The sequence below is a fragment of the Macaca mulatta genome, chromosome 16, assembly GCF_049350105.2.
Source record: "Macaca mulatta isolate MMU2019108-1 chromosome 16, T2T-MMU8v2.0, whole genome shotgun sequence".
Classification (NCBI taxonomy): Eukaryota; Metazoa; Chordata; class Mammalia; order Primates; family Cercopithecidae; genus Macaca; species Macaca mulatta.
In genome coordinates, this window is record NC_133421.1 from 21,886,825 (window position 1) to 21,908,819 (window position 21,995).

The following is a 21,995-nucleotide window of genomic DNA, read 5'->3' on the forward strand; positions in this document are numbered from 1 at the left end:
AGGAGGCAGAGGTTGCAGTGAGCCAAGATCGCACCATTGCAGTCCAGCCTGGGCCACAAGAGCGAAACTCCGTCTCAAAAAAACAAAAAAAGAAGAACTGATGTGTTCAGTTCACGCGGTTAAAAAACAACTGCTTTGATGTTCTCTGTGCTAAGGAAATGCCTCCAGAGAGGGCCTTTGCACAGGCACCTCTTCTGCCACCATCAAGGCTGGCATCCTATCCAGAACAGGCCTCATTACTTTGGTAAATGAAGGTCAACACCTTTGAGTGGTCCTAGGCTCAGACGTGGGCTGGTCTCAGCTATACCAGAGGGGAGAGCACCGTGGCCACTACAGGGCCTTCCTCCCACCCGACAGGACGCACCCTTCACTGTCCAGCACGTCCTTGATGCTGGCCTTGGTGATGATGGCATCGTCACACTTGAACCACTGGTCTTTGTGCTGCCGGATAAAGCTGGTGTAATGGCCACTCTCCAAGGTCCCTTGATGGTTAACAACAGCAAACAGGGAATACCTAGTGCGGGAGGAAAGGAGAGGGAGGGCGCAGGTGGCTCAACGCCGCCATTCGAGGCCATCACCATCAGAAACCAGGCAGCCCAGGGAAGGAGTGGGAGGCCTGTGGGCCTGGCTGTCAACCTCCAGGGCCTCCGGCTGATGCACAGGAGGCTGCAGGAACTAAGGGAGCCTGGTCACACTCCCTGGCTCTAGCCTGGGTCCAGGCGCTTCCTGGAACAGCATCTCGTGGGAGTGATGACTGCAGTCAGCAGTGGGGATCCTGGAACACCCCAGCCTTTCATTCTTTCTACCACCCCAAGGCAAGAAGAATGGACATCGAGCTTTCCAGATGGAACCTCCCTCCTGCCAGAGGCCAGGAGTGGGACTGGGCTCCTCCAACAGGAGGCAGCATTTGTGGCGCCGCGTGGAGCGGCCTTTCCTAGTGGAGCTGCGGGCAGCCAAGCGGGAAGCAGGTCAGTGGTGGGGGACCTGCGGGGTGCCCTACAGGGCAGACAGGAACCCACCCCAGCTCTTGGCCCGAGGCCTCGGACACCCACACCGCTGAGCACCACTTACTTGTTGTCATTGTTGAGACTGTCTGTGGGCTGCTGGTACTGTCCATTCATCCTGCTCTCTTTGCTGTAACAGACAACAGCAGTATTCAGCATCGTTAAAATCATCAGGCCCAGAGATACAAGCCTCTCCTGAAACTGACACTTATCCAGGCTTGGCCATGCAGACACTGCACCGGGCTGCGCTTTATGCTTCAGGTAGAAATCTCCCCAGGTTTCGTGAGGACACTGACACTCGAGCTGTGGAGGCCTCTGCCTCAGAGCACACCTGGGTCCTGGGGCCACCTGGTGTGGCCCCTGGTTCTTCCAAGATGGGTCCTGAATAGGGCTGGTGATGGGAGCTGGATCTGGAGGAATCTGAGTTTGGTTTGTGACAAAGTAGATGGTGAAGGCGCCCTTCCTCCCACATGTAAAGGGTTAGCGTAAAAGGGTAAGCTGAATCCATTTCACAACCTAGGCAGGTGCCTCCTCAAAAGGGACAAAGATTGCTGCTCATTGTTTCATGACCAGCACCTCTCCTAGTGAGACAGGGGAGAGGCGGTGCTGGGAACAGGAAGCCATGAGCATTGTTTACTGTATTTTCCCACGGCTGTGTTTGGCAGGAAACACTACGATCTTTGAGACCCTGACCTTAGAACAGTACCGTCACCTCCCTCAGTACGTGACCATCGTGGTCAGGCTGATGGCATGGAGCTCTGACTCTGGTGGTCTTGTTTTATTCAGGAGGTCAGCTGTGTGCCACAGCGGTGGGACAGGCCAGTAACTACCAAAAGGCAACATGCTTTCCACGGTGCTGGGGCCGGGACTGTGGCCGCCAAAAAATAACACCCTGCAAATAACAATACCCACGTCTCGACCCTCAGAACCTGAGACTGGGACCTCATTTGTAAAACCAGTCTTTGCAGAGACTCGAAGTAAAGATGTTGAGATAAGATCCTCCTGGATGATCTGCCTGGGCCCTAAAGCCAGTGACCACTGTCATGACAGAGAAGCAGAGGGAACTGGACACAGACTCAGGGGAGCTGGCCACGTGACCCAGAAATGAGGGGAGTGGCGCAGCCACAGAAGGAACACGTGGAACCACTGGCAGCTGGAGGCGCTGAGGAATGGAATCCCCCAGACCCCTGTAGGACCATGGGGCCCTGACAACACCTTGATTTCAGATTTCCGACCTCTAGAACTGTGAGGAAATTTAATTTTAAGCCACCAAGTTTTTGGTCATTTGTCACAGAGCCACAGGAAACTCCTATTTGTCTCATGCATTGGTAAGCAGCTCAATGCCAAGTGCCCCATAGTAGGCAGATGTGGAAAGGAAAATGCAAGCTACAACTGCAACACCGGCTATGTCTGCCTGTACTTCAACATCTGTTCCATGAATTGAAGTGCTGCCTTCTCGCTGTGATCCTACCTCGAGGACTTTGCCGGTTTGAAAGTGGATTGAGAATTGTTAAGAGAAACATTCAAAACAAAAACAGAGTATCTGATGAAAAACCACTCATTAACATGTGCCATATCTTAAGATCAGGATAAATAAATTTTGGGAAGGTGGGGTTTATATTAATATCAACAGTCATCTTTTTTTTTTTTTGAGATGGAGTCTCATTCTGTCACCAGGCTGGAGTACAGTGGCGCGATCTTGGCTCACTGCAACCTCCACCTCCCAGGTTTAAGCGTTTCTCCTGCCTTGGCCTCCCAAGTAGCTGGGACTACAGGCGCCTGCCACCACATCCAGCTAATTTTTCTATTTTCAGTGGAGACGGGGTTTCACCATGTTGGCCATGATGGTCTCAATCTCTTGACCTTGTGATCTGCCCTCCTCGGCCTCCTGAAGTGCTGGGATTACAGGCGGGAGCCACCGCACCGGCCAACAGTCATCTTACCATAGGAGATCCGAGCTGCATTCCTGTCCTGATAAGATCACAGCCCCTCCGGACACAGAACGGGCCTACACCCCCACCTACCTGGAGGCCATGAAAGGGGTCATATCCAGCTCCAGGGGGAAGGACACATACGTGGTGATCTTCCGCCGCAGCTTGGCTGAGTGTTCAAATCGCTGCAGAAATAGGAAAGGGGCAGAGGGAAGAGGAAAGAAGACCAGAAATGTCACTGGAAGCTTCAGGGGCTTCTTCCAATGACAGGTGTCTGTGTATCTCTTTGTATTTTATTGAATTGCCTTGTAGCTACAGCTAGAATTACAGATTCAAAAACATAATGGTAATCCACCCAAGTCCTCATGTACAGGGTTCAAGTCAAGTCTTCAAATGATGGGACTGTTCAGTGGTAACACCAAAGGTACAAGAAGTAATCTCACAGCAAACCCAGCAAAGCACAGAAAACAAAACAAAGATCCATGGCTCGTGGCAGCAAAAACAAGCAAATTGTTCCTTTCACCAGACAGAAGACATTCCTTTGCCTAGATCAGGAGTCACCCATTCCAGCCAGCAAGCTAGGAATGGGTGCTTTCCATGTTTAAAGGGTGGTAAAATGAAACAAAGAACATGCAACAGAGAATCGTAGGATCGCACGCAGCCTGTGGAGCCTGACATCTTTACGATCCGGGCCTTCAGAGAAAGAGCTTGACGACTCCTGGACCAGATCTGAATGCTGAGGGCCTTTGTCTTAAAAGAAAACAGAAAACCAGAGGAGGGGTAGCTGGAGGAATGGCAGAAGTAAAAAAAAGTCACAACCACTCCGCTTCCCAAGAAAAGTAACTCTCATCCTACTTTCACTGTGAAGCCACTGATTTTGTTTACCGCAGCACAGACAAAAGGACAATTCACAGACAGGAGGACAATTCACTCACATCCACCCTTCCTCGGTGTTCTTCCTGCTTGCTGCAGTTATGAAAAATGCAACGGCACAGCAAACCAAAAGGCTGAGGGCCGTACTGTGGACTAAAAACTAAGTCTGCCATTAGAGTTGGCTTTCTGGAAAACTTACTTTGAGATGAAAACAGGCTACGATGGGCAGTTTCTTCATAGTGAGCTGCTTCGTGGACTCCTGGTAGCTATGGCAACCGCTGCATTTGATCTTGGCGCTGCTGCCCAAGTGCTCTGGTCTGGTGAATCTACAGGCGTTTAAAGAAGACAGAAGCAGTAAGGGAGATGTAAGACACAGAAAAATGGGAGGAAAGAGGTATTTTATCTCTTTCAATGGGTTCATTTCCCTACCAAAAACATACACATACAACTAAAAATGAAACAATGAAAAAAAGAGAAAATGTTGTCCACCTTCGCTGCCTGTCTCTTTAAAGAACATTTATCTTAAATATTTTATTTCCAGGATAGGCCTGGGGGAATGGTAATAATTTTCTAACTACCACATGGCCCAGCAGTTGAATTTAAGCCAGAAAAATGAAAACTAACGTTCACACAAAAACTGTCCACAAACGTGTACCAGAGTGTTACTCGTTAAGAGTCACAAAACTGGAAACACCTCGCGTCTTCCCATGGGTGAATAATTAAAGAAACTGTGGAACACTGTACCATGGAATATGAGTCAGCAGCAAAAAAGGAAAGGACTACTGATCCCAAGCTGCACCCTGGATGCATCCCCAGAGAATTAGGATGCACAAGAAAAGCCAATCTCAAAGGGTTCCCTGTTACATGATTCGGTTGACATGACATTCTGGAATTATCAGGTGTATGGAAATGGAGAAGTACGGGGTGACTGGGGTTATGGAGCAGGTGGTGGGCAGGGAGGCAATGGAGATGCTGGGTACTTTCTGTATAAATGTCTGAATCCTGGCTGGGGCATCACACCACAGGGCTGAGGAGGTCACCATGGGGGAACCAGAGTAAAGGGTACCTAATGGCTTCTTACAACTGTATGTGATCTCAACACAAGCAGTTTAATGTAGAGGCTGGCCAGGTGCGGCGGCTCACGCCTGTAATCCCAGCACTTTGGGAGGCTAAGGCGGGCGGATCACCTGAGGTTGGGAGTTCAAGACCAGCCTGACCGACATGGAGAAACCCCGCCTCTACAAAAAATACAGAATTAGTCAGGCAAGGGGGTGCATGCCTGTAATCCCAGTTACTCGGGAGGTTGAGGGAGGAGAATCACTTGAACCCGGGAGGCGGAAGTTGCAGTGAAGCCAAGATCACATTACTCCATGCACTCCAGCCTGGGCAACAAGAGCAAGAGTCCATCTCAAAAAAAAAAAAAAAAGAGAGGCGAGAAGTCTGGGAAAGGTAATTTCCTGACGGTGCAGAAGCAGGAGGTAGGAGGGCTGCATCAGAAGCGTGTCTGGCACAGGTGTCAGCTGCCCCTGACAAAACACATGCAACAGATGATTCAACAAAGCGCACGCCAAATTTTGAAGCTGAAACACCAGTAAAAAATTCAATCTATTCACAACCAGGTATTTGGAAAGCCCTTGTTTATGCTCTGGAAATTCTGCCATCTTACCTAGGGCAAGACGAGGGGGCCTCTGGGCAAAGCTGCACCTGTTGCGTTGCTAGCTTTGTGATCTGCTCTCCAAAGGACTTGAAAAGGAGCCTTTGCTTGCAATACACAGTGGGGAAGGGCGCACTCTACCTCTCCTCCGCCTTCCCGGGAGCCAGCACCACGTCACGTCTCTCCTAACAACACGGGCTTTCTACACATTGTAGTTTGGGAAGTGTGGTTTCTCCCTCATGGCCTGCTGTTTTGGCAAAGCTTTCATTTTACTGGAATTTATGATTAAATTTAATTTAGCTGCAAAGACTTTCTTTAAAAAGGTTTTGGTTGGCTGGGCGTGGTGGCTCACACCTGTAATCCCAGCACTTTGGGACCCCAAGGCAGGCGGATCACGAGGTCAAGAGATCAAGACCATCCTGGCCAACATGGTGAAACCCCGTCTCTACTAAAAATACAAAAATTAACTGGGCATGCTGGTGGGCGCTGTAATCCCAGCTACTTGGGAGGCTGAGGCAGGAGAATCGCTTGAACCTGGTAGGTAGAGGTTGCAGTGAGCCGAGGTTGCGCCACTGCACTCCAGCCTGGCGACAGAGCAAGACTCCATCTCAAAAAGAAAAAAATAAATAAATAAAAAGGTTTTGGTTTTCATTGTTTATCTGAGGTAGTTTTCCAAATTAAAAAATATGATACTCTATTATGTGGCCTTAACAAGGTAACAAAGTTGATGCTTTCAAAATTCGAAACATGCAAACTTTCAGGAGGGCACAGTGGCTCATGTCTGTAATACCAGCATTTTGGGAGGCTAAGGTGGGGGGATCGCTTGAGCTCAGGAGTTCAAGACCAGCCTGAGTAATGTGGCAAGACTCTGTCTCTACAAAAAAAGAAAAAAGGCCTGGCGCGGTGTGGCTCACACCTCTAATTCGAGCACTTCGGGAGGCCAAGGCAGGTGGATCACCTAAGGTCAGGAGTTTGGGACCCCCTGGCCAATGTGGCGAAACCCCGTCTCTACTAAAAATACAAAAGTTAGCCAGACATGGTAGCGGGCACCTGTAGTCCCAGCTACTTGGGAGGCTGAGGCAGGAGAATTGCTTGAACCGGGGAGGTGGAGCTTGCAGTGAGCCGAAATCACACCACTGCACTCTAGCCTGCACTCTACACAGAGCAAGACTCCGTCTCAAAAATAAATAAATAAATAAATAAATAAATAAATCACAAAATCAGCTAGGCATGGTGGCACGCATCTGTAGTCCCAACTACTCAGGAGGCCGAGGCAGGAGACCAAGGCTGAGCCCAGGAGATCGAGGTTGCAGTGAGCTATGATGACACCACTGCACTCCAGCCTGCATGACAGAGCAAGACCCTATCTCAAAAAATAAAATAAACATGCAACTTTGGTCCTGCTGACTATGCAGCCAGACAGAAACCAAAGGCTCATACCTCTTCTAAGGGATACTTCCATTCAACAAGGACTCTTCTGCATTATGTTTAATTGATGCAAATACAAGACTATAAAACAATAAAGTTTAAGAAGGTTTTCCGCTGTCTTTACAATTGTATGCTACAGCTACTTAAATACATTTTTTAAAAAAAATCACTCACAGTTGTGGTGGCTCACGCCTGTGAGCACTCTGGGAGGCCAAGACGGGTGGATCACCTGAGATCACGAGTTCGAGACTAGCCTGGCCAACATGGTAAAACCCCCGCTCTACTAAAAATACAAAAATCAGCCAGGCATGGTGGTGCACACCTGTAGTCCCAGTTACTCAGGAGAATCACCTTAACCTGGAAGGCAGAGGCTGCAGTGAGCAGAAATCACACCACTGCATTCCAGCCTGGGCGACAGAGCACGACTCTGTCTCCAAAAACAAACAAACAAAAAAATCACTTTGTAAATATTACTACTTATCCCAAATGAAGCAGTACATGCACAATTTCAAAAACAGCCCTAAGAGTACAGAACATCACAACTAAGTTTCAATCATGTGCAGAGAAGGCTGTGGACCATGGGGAGACGGCCAGGCGCGTCTCAGCTCACACTCCGGGGTAGGTGATTAGAACAAGGGCTAAGGGAGCATCCAGTTTGGCTCTGGGTTCATTTACATGCGGAGGTTGGAATAGCAGATGCTGACACCAACACCTGGTGCTGTGCAAAGCTGGGGGACAGAAATATCGAGTCATCTGGTCAAAACAAAGGACGAACTAGCACCAGAGACTACAGCCAACCCAGGCAATGCCGCATCTTTGCCCAGGCTCTGTCCTGGGCATGTGAAAGAGCCTGCTTTGGTCCTGATGGAGCACAGCCTTCCCGCCAGAAGACTCGCCCTGGCCGTGTGGGTGCAGGCCTCTCACCGTCGCAGGCAGTCCGTGAGCGTGGTGGTTCCCGACACGTGGCTTTCCCCGTTTACCACGTTGCCCTCGCTCCCTGGGCTCAGGGGCCAGAACGGGGTGGAAGAGCCGGGGAGATCCAAGCTGATGTCCCAGAAGGGGTCGATGGTGGTGGAGACTCCACTGGAAGCAGAGGGAAAACAATGGCTGTGAGGACTGACACCAGCCCAGCTTGAGGCAGCCTGCGGGGGAGGCCATTCCCACATCCCTTCCTCGCTGTGCCCTTTGTTGCAGTGACACTCAGGTGGGATGGGGCAGGAGCGAGAGCAGCCGTGCTCACACCCAACGTGTCCTAGTTCCCAAGGTGGCCCTGGGGAGGGGCATGTGTGAACTCGGAAGGCGAGGGGCGCTCCTCAAACAAGGGCTTCCCAGTCTGGAGACCATCACAGTCACCGAGGGACTTAGGAGGAGGATAAACTCATGGGTCCCGTCAGAGGCTCTGAATTGAATCCGCAGGTCTATCTCAGCTGCATCTAGAACTTGGGGCCTGTGACCCTAGGTGACACTGGAGACCTACACACACTTCTTCATGGAGTGTGGCTATTCAATGCTGCATTTCACAAGGCCAGTTCCTTGCTAGAAATTTATTTAACAATACAAAAAATGAAAACTCGCAGACTGGGAAATTTACTCTTGATATTTACACAGGATTTAAATCTTGAGACAATCTCCTGCTAATGGAATTCAGCAGTTAAGGGACAGCGAGAAGGTCCAAATTGCTCAGAGCAAACTCGGTTTCTAATGCTCAGAGCCAAGGCCCCTAACGGTCTACGCTCCTTACAGAAAACAGCCCCGTGACACAGGCAGCACTGGCCTTTCCCGATATTTGCTGGTCTTAAACAGTTTAGAAGTGACGATCCATTCCGGGTTCTGAAAAATTTCGGCGCATCACGTCCAGGGTTTTTAAAACTTCAACTAGAGTAAAGAACAGAGCCAGGCACAGAGGCCCACGCCTGTAGTCCCAGTTACTTGGGAGGCTAAGGAGGGAGGATCGCTTGAGCCCATGGGTTCAAGGCCAGCCTGGGCAAAATAAAAAAGACCCCATGCCTTAAAAAAAAAAAAAAAAAAAATACCAGCAGCATGCACTGAGGTTGGATGAGAGGGTCCCTCTGACCTAACAAAGCAGTGGATTCTCCCTGCACTCAACGCTTGGGGCTCTAAGCAGAGACCACACCCGAGAAGAATCAGGGCCACTACAGCAGAGAAAATGGAACCAGAAACCATAAAATAATGAAAACCAACACACTCTGAAGCACGTATGCAAACAATCCATCATGCAGGAGCCACGCCTTCTTGAAGAGGGCTATTTTACTTGGTCCCTGGGTCAAGGGCTGTAAGATGAGAAATGGGGGAAGCTTCCAAGAACACACTGCTGGCTGTGGACAACAGCCAAGACCTCAACACAAAGGGCTCGCATCCCAAGGGGACACCTCCACCAAGAGGAAGCACCCCCACCCCACAGCCTTCACTCTCAGGGCAGCTGTTAATCATTTTTCTTGCAGCCTCCTTAAAGACCTCTCAGAGCACACACAGCTCTGGAGACTGGGAGGATGTCAGTACGGCCCCAGAGGGTTTGACACTGCCGAGCACGCAGCCTCTCACTTACTGGCAAACTTGGCAGGTGACGTCTGACTGCAGCCCGCCCGTGAAGATCTGGTCTATGATGCAGTTGCAGTGGTTGGGGTTGTTGGCCTTCTTCCCGTTGTCATCACCTGGGGACAGACCACGGCTCTGGGATTAGCATCTGCGCGCCCCAAAGATGGGGAGTCTCTAAGGAAAGAGCAGTTCACCCTGCAGAGGCCTGGGGAAGCCAGGGCCGGTGCTTTAAAAGGCCACATGAGGACATGCCTCATTTTAGCAGAGGGTCTCCTTGTTATTTTAATGTGATGAGAAATTACAGCACTTGGATTTTCAATGTTCCTTTTTCTCATTCCCTAAGAGCCCCACAGCTTCAATCTCGCCAAGAAAACCCACCTAAAGCCCAATGACTGAGCAGGGTAATTGATTCCCATTTTCATACAAAGAATGACTGAATCAATATTGTTCCGGTGAGACAGCTGAACATACGGTGGGCCAGGTACACCTGGGGAAGCCCCATACAACCCCACTCCCTGACTAGGTAGCATGGTGCCCCGAGTTCAGAAAGTGACACCGCAGGACACTCTCAGGCTGTCCTCATCAGTTGGAGCCCCCGGGGGACAGGGTGTCTTCCAGTCAGTTGCATCTGGAAGTGCCACTCCCATCCTCTCTATTCAATACACGCTTCATTCATATTCATGTGTGCGGATCTGCAAAGAAGAAACTTAAGTAGCAGAACTTAATTCATACGTGGAATACATATTCTAAATAACTTCACTAGACAGTGGGGACAGGGCACGAGGCCACCTGTATATATGTCACAGTTCAAAGACACTGAATCATGACAGAGGAATAGAGAGTGGCCATTTAGTCTTCTGAGAGGGATCTCAAATTCATGGGACAAAATGTTAGGAGACAAGAATATCCATACAGGAAGACGCAAAGAATGATGAACAGAATGGCCGGGCGCGATGGCTCACGCCTGTAATTCCAGCACTTTGGGAGGCCGAGGCGGGCGGATCACGAGGTCAGGAGATCAAGACCATCCTGGCTAACACAGTGAAACCCCATCTTTACTAAAAATACAAAAAACTAGCTGGGTGTGGTGGCACACGCCTGTAGTCCCAGCTACTCAGGAAGCTGAGGCAGGAGAATCACTTGAACCCAGGAGGCAGAGGTTGCAGTGAGCTGAGATCGCACCACTGCACTCCAGCCTGGCGAGACAGTGAGACTCTGACTCAAAAACAAAAGAAAACAAAACAAAAGTCGATAAACAGAAAGATGCCGTGGAGGCCAAAAGGATAAACAACTGCACGTAACCAAGGGCACATGGCCAGGCCACCTTGCTAAATGGCTCTGGCAACCACGTTTCTAAACAGAAGAACCCGACATCAGACATTTCCAAGGGAATTCTGTCAGAAGCACGTCAGTGGTTTGGTCACATTTTTGGTCATATGACTATTTTAACAGCGATGCATTTTTGAACAAGTGATTTTTAGAACATCTTTCTGCTGCTTGCAGAACGCTCTTCGTTATTCTGACTAGGTGCTTGAGATAACAGCGTAGTCGACTTCCACAGTGCTCTTTCCTCTCATAAATCATACTAGGAAATAAAACTCTACCTAAGCTACTAAACACTAAGTAACTTTCATTTGATTTCTAGGGTAAGAATTAAAAGGATCACGCAGTTTTTCAGAAGGAAAAAAAAAAAGCACCAGAAGAAAACAGAATCCAGTCACATTTGACCAAAACCAGCCATTTTAGCTCAACTGTGGGTTGTTTCTGGGCTGTGATCTCAGAACCCATAGGGTGTGCGTCAGCGCCTAGCCCCGGCTGCACAGCCCTGAGACTGGTGAGAAGCGATGGGAAGGCCAGCCCACCAGGCTGTTCAACTCGGTGAACTGTCAGAACAGGACTCTGTTCTCTAAAAGACTCCAAGTTAAAATTAACCGGTAGGATATCGCCTACAACTAGCTGTGCCAGCCCAGAAGCCACAGGTAACTCACAAGCAACCAGGTGCCCTGTTAGCTGAGGGCATGGCTTCTCAGAGTGTGGCATCTGAACCAGCAGCATCAGCATCGGCTGGCAACCAAGTAGGAGTGAAGCAGCCCTCGCCCCCCGGAGACCTGCTGAATCAGAAACGCCAGCACGGGCTTTAGGAAGGCCTGCAAGTGACCAGCCCACTGTGTGAGAATCACCCCTCAGTCTCTCTGCCTGTAGAGACAGACTTCAGCTGCAGGTCTCTCACACTGGGATCTCCACCGTGAGGAGTGCTGAGGAGCCGATCTTGGCTGAAGTCATTCAGTCCTAGCCTCCCACCTCCAGCCCTAAGAGCTGCCCCCGCCAACTATCAACAGCACACACCTCTGAGAACCTCGTGAGGGCCCCACCCTGGGGCCAGGCTGTGGGACGATGTTGTGGGAGATGGCCCAGGCCCAATGAGACCCCAAGAGAAGCTTTGCTCGTCCTGTGTCCCAGCTCTCCGGCTATTTCAGAGCAACCACTAGTCCTTCTGGAGAGTCCCCAAGGGGAAGGAGACGGCTGGCTGAATGTGTTTGGGGGATGTCCAGAAGCCTCAGGCCTGATAACCCACAGGATCCCAGAAATGCCAAGGCAGGCAGGGGCCTCAAAGCACAGGCCCAAGAGGGCTCCAAGAACTTGCTGTTCACTGTGATGGGTCACTGAGGACCTGCCATACTGCTGGAACTACTTCCTCGCCTCTTAAAAACAAACCAGGAGGAGCCTCTCTGAGGTCATTAGTTATGGTGACCTCAGAAACAAATGACAACAAAGGCTACAAAACAATGGAACGTGTCACCTGTGCCCCTTTCTGCACGAGCGCACACGCTCGCTTTGCTTCCTTCCCCTTCGAGGAAAACATCCTGCGCTGGTGGAGGGCACAGAGCCCAGCGCCCACCTTTGCAGTGTCGGTGGAGCACGTCCAGGGCCGCGATGAGGAACTCGTGGGCATCCTGCTGCTCGTAGCCTGCCAGGTGCCTCGCGTGGGTCCACACCAGGTGCAGCAACTTATAAGGGATGTGAGGGGACCGGTGTCCGGAGTAAAACTGCCAGAGGGTGGGGAAAGGAAACCTTGTCAGGAATAAATGTAGACTCTGAACACAGAGTACACACAATCAAAACCTTTATCAGATGCCTACCATTGGCTGTGGTTCATTTGACACAAATGGTTCAATTTTACTTTTCTACTTTTTGCAAAGTCTATTTTTATCTGGGCTCATTGGACTTTTTGAGTCCTCATATGAATTTTTACCTTTCCACCATCTAGTTTTCCACATATAAGCCTAAAAGATGAATTATGACTTGCTACTATGAGATCACATGCAAATAAAAGTGACTCGATTTGCCCAATACTAGTTTCCTCAAAGCACCAGCCAAACCACTCCGGCCCATGGACACCAGCACCGCCACAAAGGGAAGCACATCACTGTGATGATGCAGAATTCACCAGCATCAGCCACAGGACTCTCTGGCTCTGAGGCTAACAGGAATGAGCTCAGGGCTTGCCAGCCAATCAATCCTCTCCACCAGCTCCATTCAGGACCCAGACCCAGCAGCACACCTTCTATCCCACGGCTTCCTCACCAGGTCAGACCCACAGAAGGGTCTTGCCTGTGCAAATACAGAATTCATGACAGTTTTATTCCTCATCAAAAAACCCCAAAACCATAGACCACCCAAATGTGTCTGAATTGGGAAACAGACAACCATAGCCCATCTACATAATGGAACCCAACTCAGCCATCGAAAGCACACGTCATGGATGCGCGCAAGACACGGGTGAATCCACCCAGTATTATGTTAAGTAGGGACAGCCAGATTCTGAAAGGCTACTTCCTGCATGCATCCATCCGTATGATGTGCTGGTAAAGGACGCTCAAGGGACCGAAGACAGATCGGCGGCTGCCGGGGTCTGGGGACGAGGGGTTGACTTCAGAGGGGCATGAGGGAGTTTGGGGAGGTGACGGCTCTTCATCTTGAGTAGCAGCAGTTACAAAACTATGCATTCATCAAAACCCATCTATCTATACACTAAAAGGTGGATGTGACTGTAATTTACACCTTAACAAACCTGAGTCTAAAAACAATCTAACACAAGGAGCTTATCACCAAAGTCAGTGACACAACCACCCACCAACTTCCCAGCTGCCCCCTCCTCTCTCCTATTTGGGCCGTGCCCCCAGCAGTTATGGCACATTGCAGGTACTTTGAGGAAATGGCTTAGGCACAACCAGAGGCTGGCAATCTGTTTTTGAAAGGCCCAGGCAGTAAATAATTTCAGCTTTCCAGGTTGAATAGCCTCTGTCCAAACGCTCAACTCTGCAGCTGTGTTGCAGAGCTCAACTCTGCAACTCCACAAAAGTGACCAATGACCAGACATACACGAGTGAGCCGGCATGGCTGCGTCTCTCAGAGGTTACCAACAGAAACAGGCCAGGGCTGTTGGCTGGCTGCTGTGCAAGGCACCTGAAGAACAGGCACCAGCCTGGTTATTAGTTGAGGTAACTGAGCTGCTTCAGCTCTGAGAAGCATGTCTGAGTCACGGAGCCGGTGGGGGCTGAGGCGGCAGCCGTGATACGCCTTGCCCTGAGCGCTGCCATGCTCTGACGCCAGGGACAGACGTGGACAGGAATGCTACACATGCAGCCCACAAGAACTGCCAACGTGTAGCACGTAGCTCATGAGGACAGAGGCTCTGACTGGGCATGCTTAGAGAGGCCTGGCAGCAGAGGAGACCCACATACCAGGGCGCAGGAGGGTGGCACATGCATGCCTTTCTGAGCCAGGAAGGTAGACCATGGAGGAAGAGGAATGGGGAGAATCACCCGCCTTTAGAGACAAATGTCACCCGCCAGGGAACTCTCTGCCACACGCCTCTCAAAGAGCTCTTCCTCGTTCTGAGTCAGCAGCCCGTCCCCCCAAATCATGTCAGGTCTTCCCTTTTTGGAAAACTGTGTTTTCCATAATAGACATGTATATTAAACAGTAACTTACTACAAAAGGTTCTAAATGTATCTCTCTTTATCAGGGTCCACCCTATTGAATTTTTTTTTTAAAGTGGAAACAAAGTAACAGAAATGCTCCCCTGCATTAGTCAATGGTGCTCACCTCCTGAAACAGTGAGGACATCTCACAGACCAGACAGGAGCTGGGGCTCTGCATCTCACAGCGGTGCCTGTCAGACAGGAAGAAGTCCCGCAGAAGTGGCGTGTGGGTCAGCGCCTGCACGATGCAGTTCATGAAGCACGTGTTCCCAAGGTTGATGAGCCCGCGCAGACCTGGACACAAGTCGCCGGAGAGCCAGGGTTACCCATGTGCTGAGCCACAGGTGCCGCTGGATCCCAGCAGCTTCCTCTACCTCTACGTACTCATTTTCTTTCATTCATTCATTCAAGAAGCCGGAAAACGATGAGGTATCGCATTTTGCTAGTTTTTACGCCACTTCTACACGAACGGTATTGAAGAATGTCCACCACCATCGCCCCCTCCCACTTCGGCCATTGTATGCTTTGACAGAATTACACAAATATAGTTTCTACGGCACCAGGCCAGGTCAGAGTGGAGCCTAACAAACAAACAAAACAGCTTTTTAAAAATGTTCTAGGATACTTGGACACACGAAGGGGAACATCACACACCGGGGCCTGTCGTGGGGTGGGGAGAGGGATAGCATTAGGAGATATACCTAATGTAAATGACGAGTTAATGGGTGCACCACACCAAACACGGCACATGTATACATATGGAACAAATCTGCACGTTGTGCACATGTACCCTAGAACTTAAAGTATAATAATTTTTTTAAAAAAATGTTCTAGGGCCAGGTGCAGGGGCTCATACTTGTAATCCCAGCACTTTGGGAAGCCAAGGCATGAGGATCACTGGAGCCCAGGAGTTCGACACCAGCCTGGGAAACACGGTGAAACGTCTCTACGCAAAACACAAAAATTAACCAAGCATGGTGGTGTGCACCTGCAATGCCAGCTACTTAGGAGGCTGAGATGGAAGGATCACTTGGGCCCAGGATCACTGCTCGGAGGCTGCAGTGAATTGCGCTCCAGCCTGGGCGACAGAGCAAGACTCTGTCTCAAAAAAAAAAAAAAAAAAAAAAGTTCTAAAGGGTATTCCCTCAATTTGTAGAAAATTCAGCGAACACTTACACTCACACACATTTCTCTCCCTGAAGATTACTGTGCCCAGCCTCACCCTGGCCAGAATCAACTTGAGTCCCTTTACCCACACAGACACCGAAGGCTGTGAGGGCAGGGCCATCGCCACACATCACTCTGCACCCCACGCCCACTGCAGGTCCCTGCAGAAAGCAGGTGCTCAAGAGCTGGTCGCTGAGCACATCGATGAGTGACAGTTATGCAGGGCTTCAACAGAATCATGTGGATTTACGAAACTCACAATTCTGTATTTACTTTTAAAGCCCGGAAAGAAACCCAGCTGAGTGATGACGCCCTCCACCCACCTATGGTGCAGTTCGAGGTGATCTTTCTCCTTTTTGGGTTGTGCTTCAGCAGTTCAAGCTCCCGTTTGGTTGGTTCCCAAGTTGAAAACTTCTCTCCAGCGCCTAAAGCAAGCAGATGAAGGATAGTTCCAAGTGCTATTAGCTACATTTTCACATCAAGTGTGCTTACGCATAAAAGCTGTGGCGCTGTGCTGTCTGTCAGGATGCATATTTCAGTGGGCGACATCCACAGCACCACGGCTTTCTCAAACTCGACTGTGCTGACACGGGCTACACACAACACTTAAAGGAGCTTCTCACAGAGGGCATGAGCATGTGAGCTACGTTTCCTGCAAGAAGAAAAGCAGCACCTCCAGTCAAAACTACCCCAAAGCCAATGCCGAAACAGTTGTTTTTCAAATGTCTTCCATCCTTCAGCACACAGATGGCAGCATCAGCACCAACGGGAACTTACATGAAGGATTCTCCTGCAAACAAGTGAAATTGAAGGAGAGAGCAATGCACTTTTCAGCAAACTGAAATAGCATAAACACAGCGTAGAGTTACCAAACTAAAATAGATCCAACAGTTAAAAATGTGCGTGCCACAAAATATTTAAAGAGAGTGGTAGAAATGCTAATCGGCATCGTATTCCATTCAACGCATACCCTATGCACTCAGAGGTACTTGTTCCATGCCAACCAACATTTATGAATACTTCAAAATACTTTAAGAGACACGTCATGTTGGATAGATGGAATTATAAAATGATTCTAGAAGAATTCCATTTTAATCCTGGACATACATTTCTTAGGCCTGTGCTTTAAATGCTCTGCACAAAACAATACACCCACACTTAGTCACAATGTTATTACATTTCTGAGAGTGTTCCCTGAGAAGAGGGAACACAAGTCAAAGACTGCTCCAGAAAAGACTTGTTAAACACAAGTAACTCTGCTCACTGAAAGAGCCCTTGTTGCTATTCCTCCCTTCTCAAAACACTGCGGTGTGTTCAGTGCAGAGTAATCAAGGCAAGAACGTAAAACAGGTGTCAGGTTCATATGTTTCCTTTGCCAACAGCGATGGCTTTGCTACTGGAGAGATCAGGTGCTCACCTGTCAACTGGGGCAAACCACACCTGCCACTATGTCGCTATCACTGTCAACCACTACGAGCATCTGTCAGAATTAAAAACCAAAAAAAAAACACAAACAAACTCAGGGAAGCCAAGACGAAATAAATGATAAAGCAAATGTTTGCCCCTCTCCCTCCGTGCAGCCAATAACCAGAGCGTGTGGCCACAGAGAGGCCACAGCAAGTGCGAAACCCACACTGGTGCAAGAGCCACGAGGGCAGCTCACAGGATTGCAAGGATCTGACTGTGCAGTGGAGCTGCTGGGAGACTCTGTTTCCATGTGGTGGGTTCACGCTGCTGACATGGATTTAACATCACCCAAACAGTCCAGAGTTTTAAAACAGATTCTACGACAACTGATCAGAAAATAGTCTGCTCTCCTGGGAGGAAGGAGGTATGTTTACACATAACATTACTGCAAAGAGATCGCTTGCTAGAATTCAACAGAGCTGAGGGCAAACCACTCAGGGACGTCCAGATACGGAGTCGCCTGTCCCCGAGAGGTGTGACCTCGCCACACTGGTTCAGCCCCACATCTGCAGGTGCGCTGTGGGAGAGCTTAAGTACTGCTGGAGTTGTTCCCCTGACCCAGCTGCGGGCCCTGGGGGACCTGCAAGGGAACACCTTGGAAGCAGTCCCAGGCAAACAGGCAGCTATGCATGCCTCAACGCTAGCCCCCTCCCCAGCCGTGCGCACAGCTTCAGCTGACTCCACTGTGGGCCCTAGGGGAAGGTAGGGGGCCTGTTCCCACCAGCCCACCACTTCCCACCTAGCTACTTCTCTTTCTCCTACTGGGTCTGCCCTTGATGGACATGAGGGAACTGCAGGATCAAGCAGGTAAATTGAGGCGGAACCAAACCTTGCATTTTCCAAGCCTTCCGCTGCTCCTCCTTGGCGATTATTTCCATGTCTTTGTCGTAGATGTAGTCCTGGCACAGAAAGCAGTAGATGCCTCCGTACATCAGATCAATGGCTGAGGAGAGAAAGGAGGGAGGAGAAACCGATTGAATTAAAAACCACAGGGTAAGGCTGCAAGGCAGAGTTAAACACAGTGAGGTTCTGTAGACACTGACTGTCCATAGCACCTTCCTATGCACAAGTGGGGAAGCCAGTCCAGTGGGGTCTCCTATCCTGAGCAGGTGAGGGGCATGCACTGTGTTTGGCAGCTCACACCCAGGGCTGAGGTGTCTAAAAAACAGAGGCAACCCACACATACTTTTCAAAGCAGCCAATACTCCAGGATCGGGACCTCTGCCACCTTCTCTGCGTGGTATTTAAAACTGGTACAACTGCATTGGATATTTTCAGTCCTGGCCACCTGACACGGAGTGACTATGCTTCCCTCCATCTAGATTCCTGACACCATCACCATAAAGAATGTGACAGCAACTTGCTGTGACTTTTGTGATTGGCGGCATTTGCTACTCTTACCTTAAGGACAGGGGGAAAATAGTTTCTTATCAGATGACCTTCATTGACATCTTGACCCAGAGTTACCTGAAGGTGGGTCTTCCACCACAGTTTCTCAACTGCATCTTCTATAAAACGGGACTAATAGGCTGGGAGCTGTGGCTCATGCCTGTTATCCCAGCACTTTGGGAAGCCGATGTGGGCAGATCATTTGAGGCCAGAAGTTCAAGACCAGCCTGGTCAACACGGTGAAACCCCATCTCTACTAAAGTACAAAAAGTAGCCAGGCATGGTGGCACACGCCTGTAACCCCAGCAACTTGGGAGGCTGAGGCATGAGAATAGCTGAAAGCTGGAAAGGGGAGGTTGCAGTATGCCAAGATCTTGCCACTGCACTCCAGCCTGGGCAACAGAACGAGACTCTGTCTCAAAAAATAAAAATAAAAAAATTATAGTAATACTAGTATATTCTTTTTACAAACAAGAAGAGATACAATATGTATGTATGAATTTCAATTTTCTAAAACAGTCACAAGAAACTGTTCATAGTCGTTTCCTTCAAGGAGAAGTATACCTTTTTGTGTCATTTGAACTTTCTAATCGTGTGCATGTCCAGTTTTTAATTGTCAACATAAACCTTTATTTTATGGAAATATCCACTTTTGCTTTCTTTGTTAAAAGGAATAATTTGTAAAAAGTCAAAAAAATAAAATAAAATAAAATAAAATAGGACTAATAGCTTGGGCTCTTAATTATTTTATTTATAAAAGCAAGTGAGATAAAGTCCTCTGAGTGCCTGAAAAAAGGTACTGTCTCCATTTAACAATTTAAAAACAACCGGGGTTGGCCAGGCGCGGTGGCTCACGCCTGTAATCCTAGCACTTTGGGAGGCCGAGGCGGGTGGATCATGAGGGTCAGGAGATGGAGACCATCCTGGCTAACACGGTAAAACCCTGTCTCTACTAAAAGTACAAAAAATTAGCCGGGCATGGTGGCACGTGCCCGTACTCCCATCTACTCGGGAGGCTGAGAAGGAGAAAGGTGTGAAACTGGAAGAGAAACTCAGCATGGTGGCTCACACCTGTCATCCCAGCGCTTTGGGAAGCTGAGGTGAGTGGATCACTTGAGCTCAGGAGTTCAAGACCAGACTAGGCAACATGGTGAACCCCCATCTCTACAAAAATTAGCCGGGTGTGGTGGTGCATGTCTATGGTCCCAGCTACTCAGGAGGCTTAGGTGGAAGGATGGCTTGACTGAAGTGAGCCAAGATTGCACCACTGCACTCCAGCCTGGGCGAGAGTGGCAGACTCTGTCTCCCAAAAACAAAAAAGTGGGGGGAAGAGTGGGGCTTAAATCCACGCAATGTCAGACACCTGGGAAGCAGCAAGGCACAGAGGAAAGAGCATGGACTGAGAGTAACTGGCACCAGCCCTCACTCTGCCACCTGCCAACTGTGTACCCTTCATCAGTTACTCCACGCCTCTGAGCCTCAGTTTCCTCTGCGGTAAGATGCTGATAGCAACTGCACTAGTGCTTCCCAGGGCTGTGTGATGGTTAGGTTAGTATATAATTTAAGTGCATCCCCAGATAAACAGGGAAGTCTTGGAACATCAGTTTTATTCTATTTCATGTCTTAAGCTACTATGACTTAGACTGTGGTAGCTCTTTGAAGTCTTCCAAAGCAGATCTGTTGAAACTCAAAATAGCAGTTTAAGATTCCCAAGGCTACCTTCTGCCCTACTCAAAAAATTCACAAAATGCCAACAACGATGTTAAAGTCCTGGTGGGAGCTGTCGCAGAGCTCAGCCATCAACCCTTTGCCACTTCCTGTTCATCAGCAGTACAGCCCCAGCACATGGACATCACAGAGAAATCCTGACAGAGACAAGTTTACAATAAGGGTGATGAGAATTTACAGTAAGGCCGAGACATTCCGTGAAAAACAGCCCACACATATAGCTGACAACAAAAACTCTACCCTGGGAAGACAGATCACCATTCCAGGGCCTACTACGTAAATCCTTCTAGATTTAGGCCTTCTTTAAGACGCCTTCACACTGCAACACTCCCACTGCCTAAAACCAACTGACATCCACAAGGCGTCAGGACCATTCGAGGGGAGAGGATATCTCTTTAACAAATGCTGCTAGGACAACTGTATATTCACATACAAATCCTTACCTCATACCGTATACAAAAATTAACTCGAATGGATCACAGACCTAAATAGTAGAACCAAAAGTATAAAACTCGTAGAAGAAAACACAGGGGCAAGTCTTCGCGACCTCGGATTTGGTAAGCAATTCTTAGATCTGACACCAAAACCACCAGCAACAAAAAGAATAAACTTGGCTGGATGGCGGCAGCTCACACCTGGAATGCCAGCACTTTGGGAGGCGGAGGCGGGAGGATCACTTGAGCCCAGAGTTCAAGATCACCTTGGAAACATGGTGAAACCCCATCTCTACACAAAATACAAAAAATTAGCCAGGCATGGGGGTGCGTACCTGTGGTCCCAGCCACTTAGGAGGCTGAGGTGGGAGGACAACTTCAGCTTGGGAGGCTGAGGCTGTAGTGACCTGTGGCTGTGCCACTGCATTCCAGCCTGGGTGACAGAGTGAGATAGTGTCTCAAAAAAAGAAAGAAAAGAAAAAAGAAACTGGACTTCATCACCATTAAAAACATCTGATCCTGTGCTTCAAAGGACACTATCAAGAAACTAAAAAGAACCTACAGAAAGGGAGAAAACATTTGCAAATCATACATCTGCGCAGAGTCCAGCATCCAGAATATACCCACGCACCGCAACACACGCACACACTGTATAATGTGCATGTGTACATACGAAGAGCAACCACCACCGAACAGTCCGATTAAAAAAACGCAATGGATGTGACCTGGTATTTCTCCAAACATACAAATGGCCCAAAAGGCACATGAAAAAATATTAAACATTATTGGTCATTAGGAAAATGAAAACAAAAGCCACAATGAGATACCATTTCACACTCACTATGAGGGGTATTAAAAAATAAATGTTGGCAAGGATGTGCACAAACTGGAAAGCTTGTCCATCACCGGTGGGAATTAAAATGGTGCAGCCACAAAAGAAAAGATGGTGCTTCACATAAGTTAAGCAGAGTGATTTGATGACCCTGCCAGCTCACTTCTAGGTGTACATCCAAGAGAAATGAAAACATGTCCCCCTAGAATTACACATGATGTCCATAGTGGCACTATTCCTAAGAGCCAAGAAGGTGGGAACAACCCAAACGTCCATCAGCAGATGAACGGATGAAAAATGTGGTCTACATACACAATGGAGCGTGACTGAGCCATAGGAAGGAATGAAATACTAATCCATAACACAACTCGGATGAATCACAAATGCATGCTAGCAGAAAGAAGCCAGACACAAAGGGCCACATGTTATATGATTCCACACATATGAAATATCCAGGATAGGCAAACCCACAGAGACGGAAAGCAGATTCCAGTCACCAAGGGACAGGAGAGAGCGACAGGCGGTGATCTGTTAATAGCGCATTCCT

At 49.0% G+C, this 21,995-nt stretch overlaps 1 protein-coding gene across 4 annotated transcripts in view; it reads right to left on the reverse strand.

Moving 5' to 3' along the window:
• USP22 (ubiquitin specific peptidase 22) overlaps positions 1–21,995 on the reverse strand; it is a 43,664-nt gene that overhangs the window by 3,963 nt on the left and 17,706 nt on the right. For all 4 annotated transcript variants that reach the window (XM_015118820.3, XM_077970539.1, XM_077970540.1 and 1 more), the window contains 10 exons: positions 17,895–18,008; positions 15,922–16,023; positions 14,556–14,725; positions 12,346–12,493; positions 9,457–9,562; positions 7,815–7,973; positions 4,008–4,134; positions 3,029–3,120; positions 1,072–1,134; positions 365–514 (listed from right to left, as the gene is read on the reverse strand). In XM_015118820.3, the coding sequence (XP_014974306.1) occupies positions 365–514; positions 1,072–1,134; positions 3,029–3,120; positions 4,008–4,134; positions 7,815–7,973; positions 9,457–9,562; positions 12,346–12,493; positions 14,556–14,725; positions 15,922–16,023; positions 17,895–18,008 (1,231 nt within the window). The remainder of the gene's footprint in view (positions 1–364; positions 515–1,071; positions 1,135–3,028; positions 3,121–4,007; positions 4,135–7,814; positions 7,974–9,456; positions 9,563–12,345; positions 12,494–14,555; positions 14,726–15,921; positions 16,024–17,894; positions 18,009–21,995) is intronic.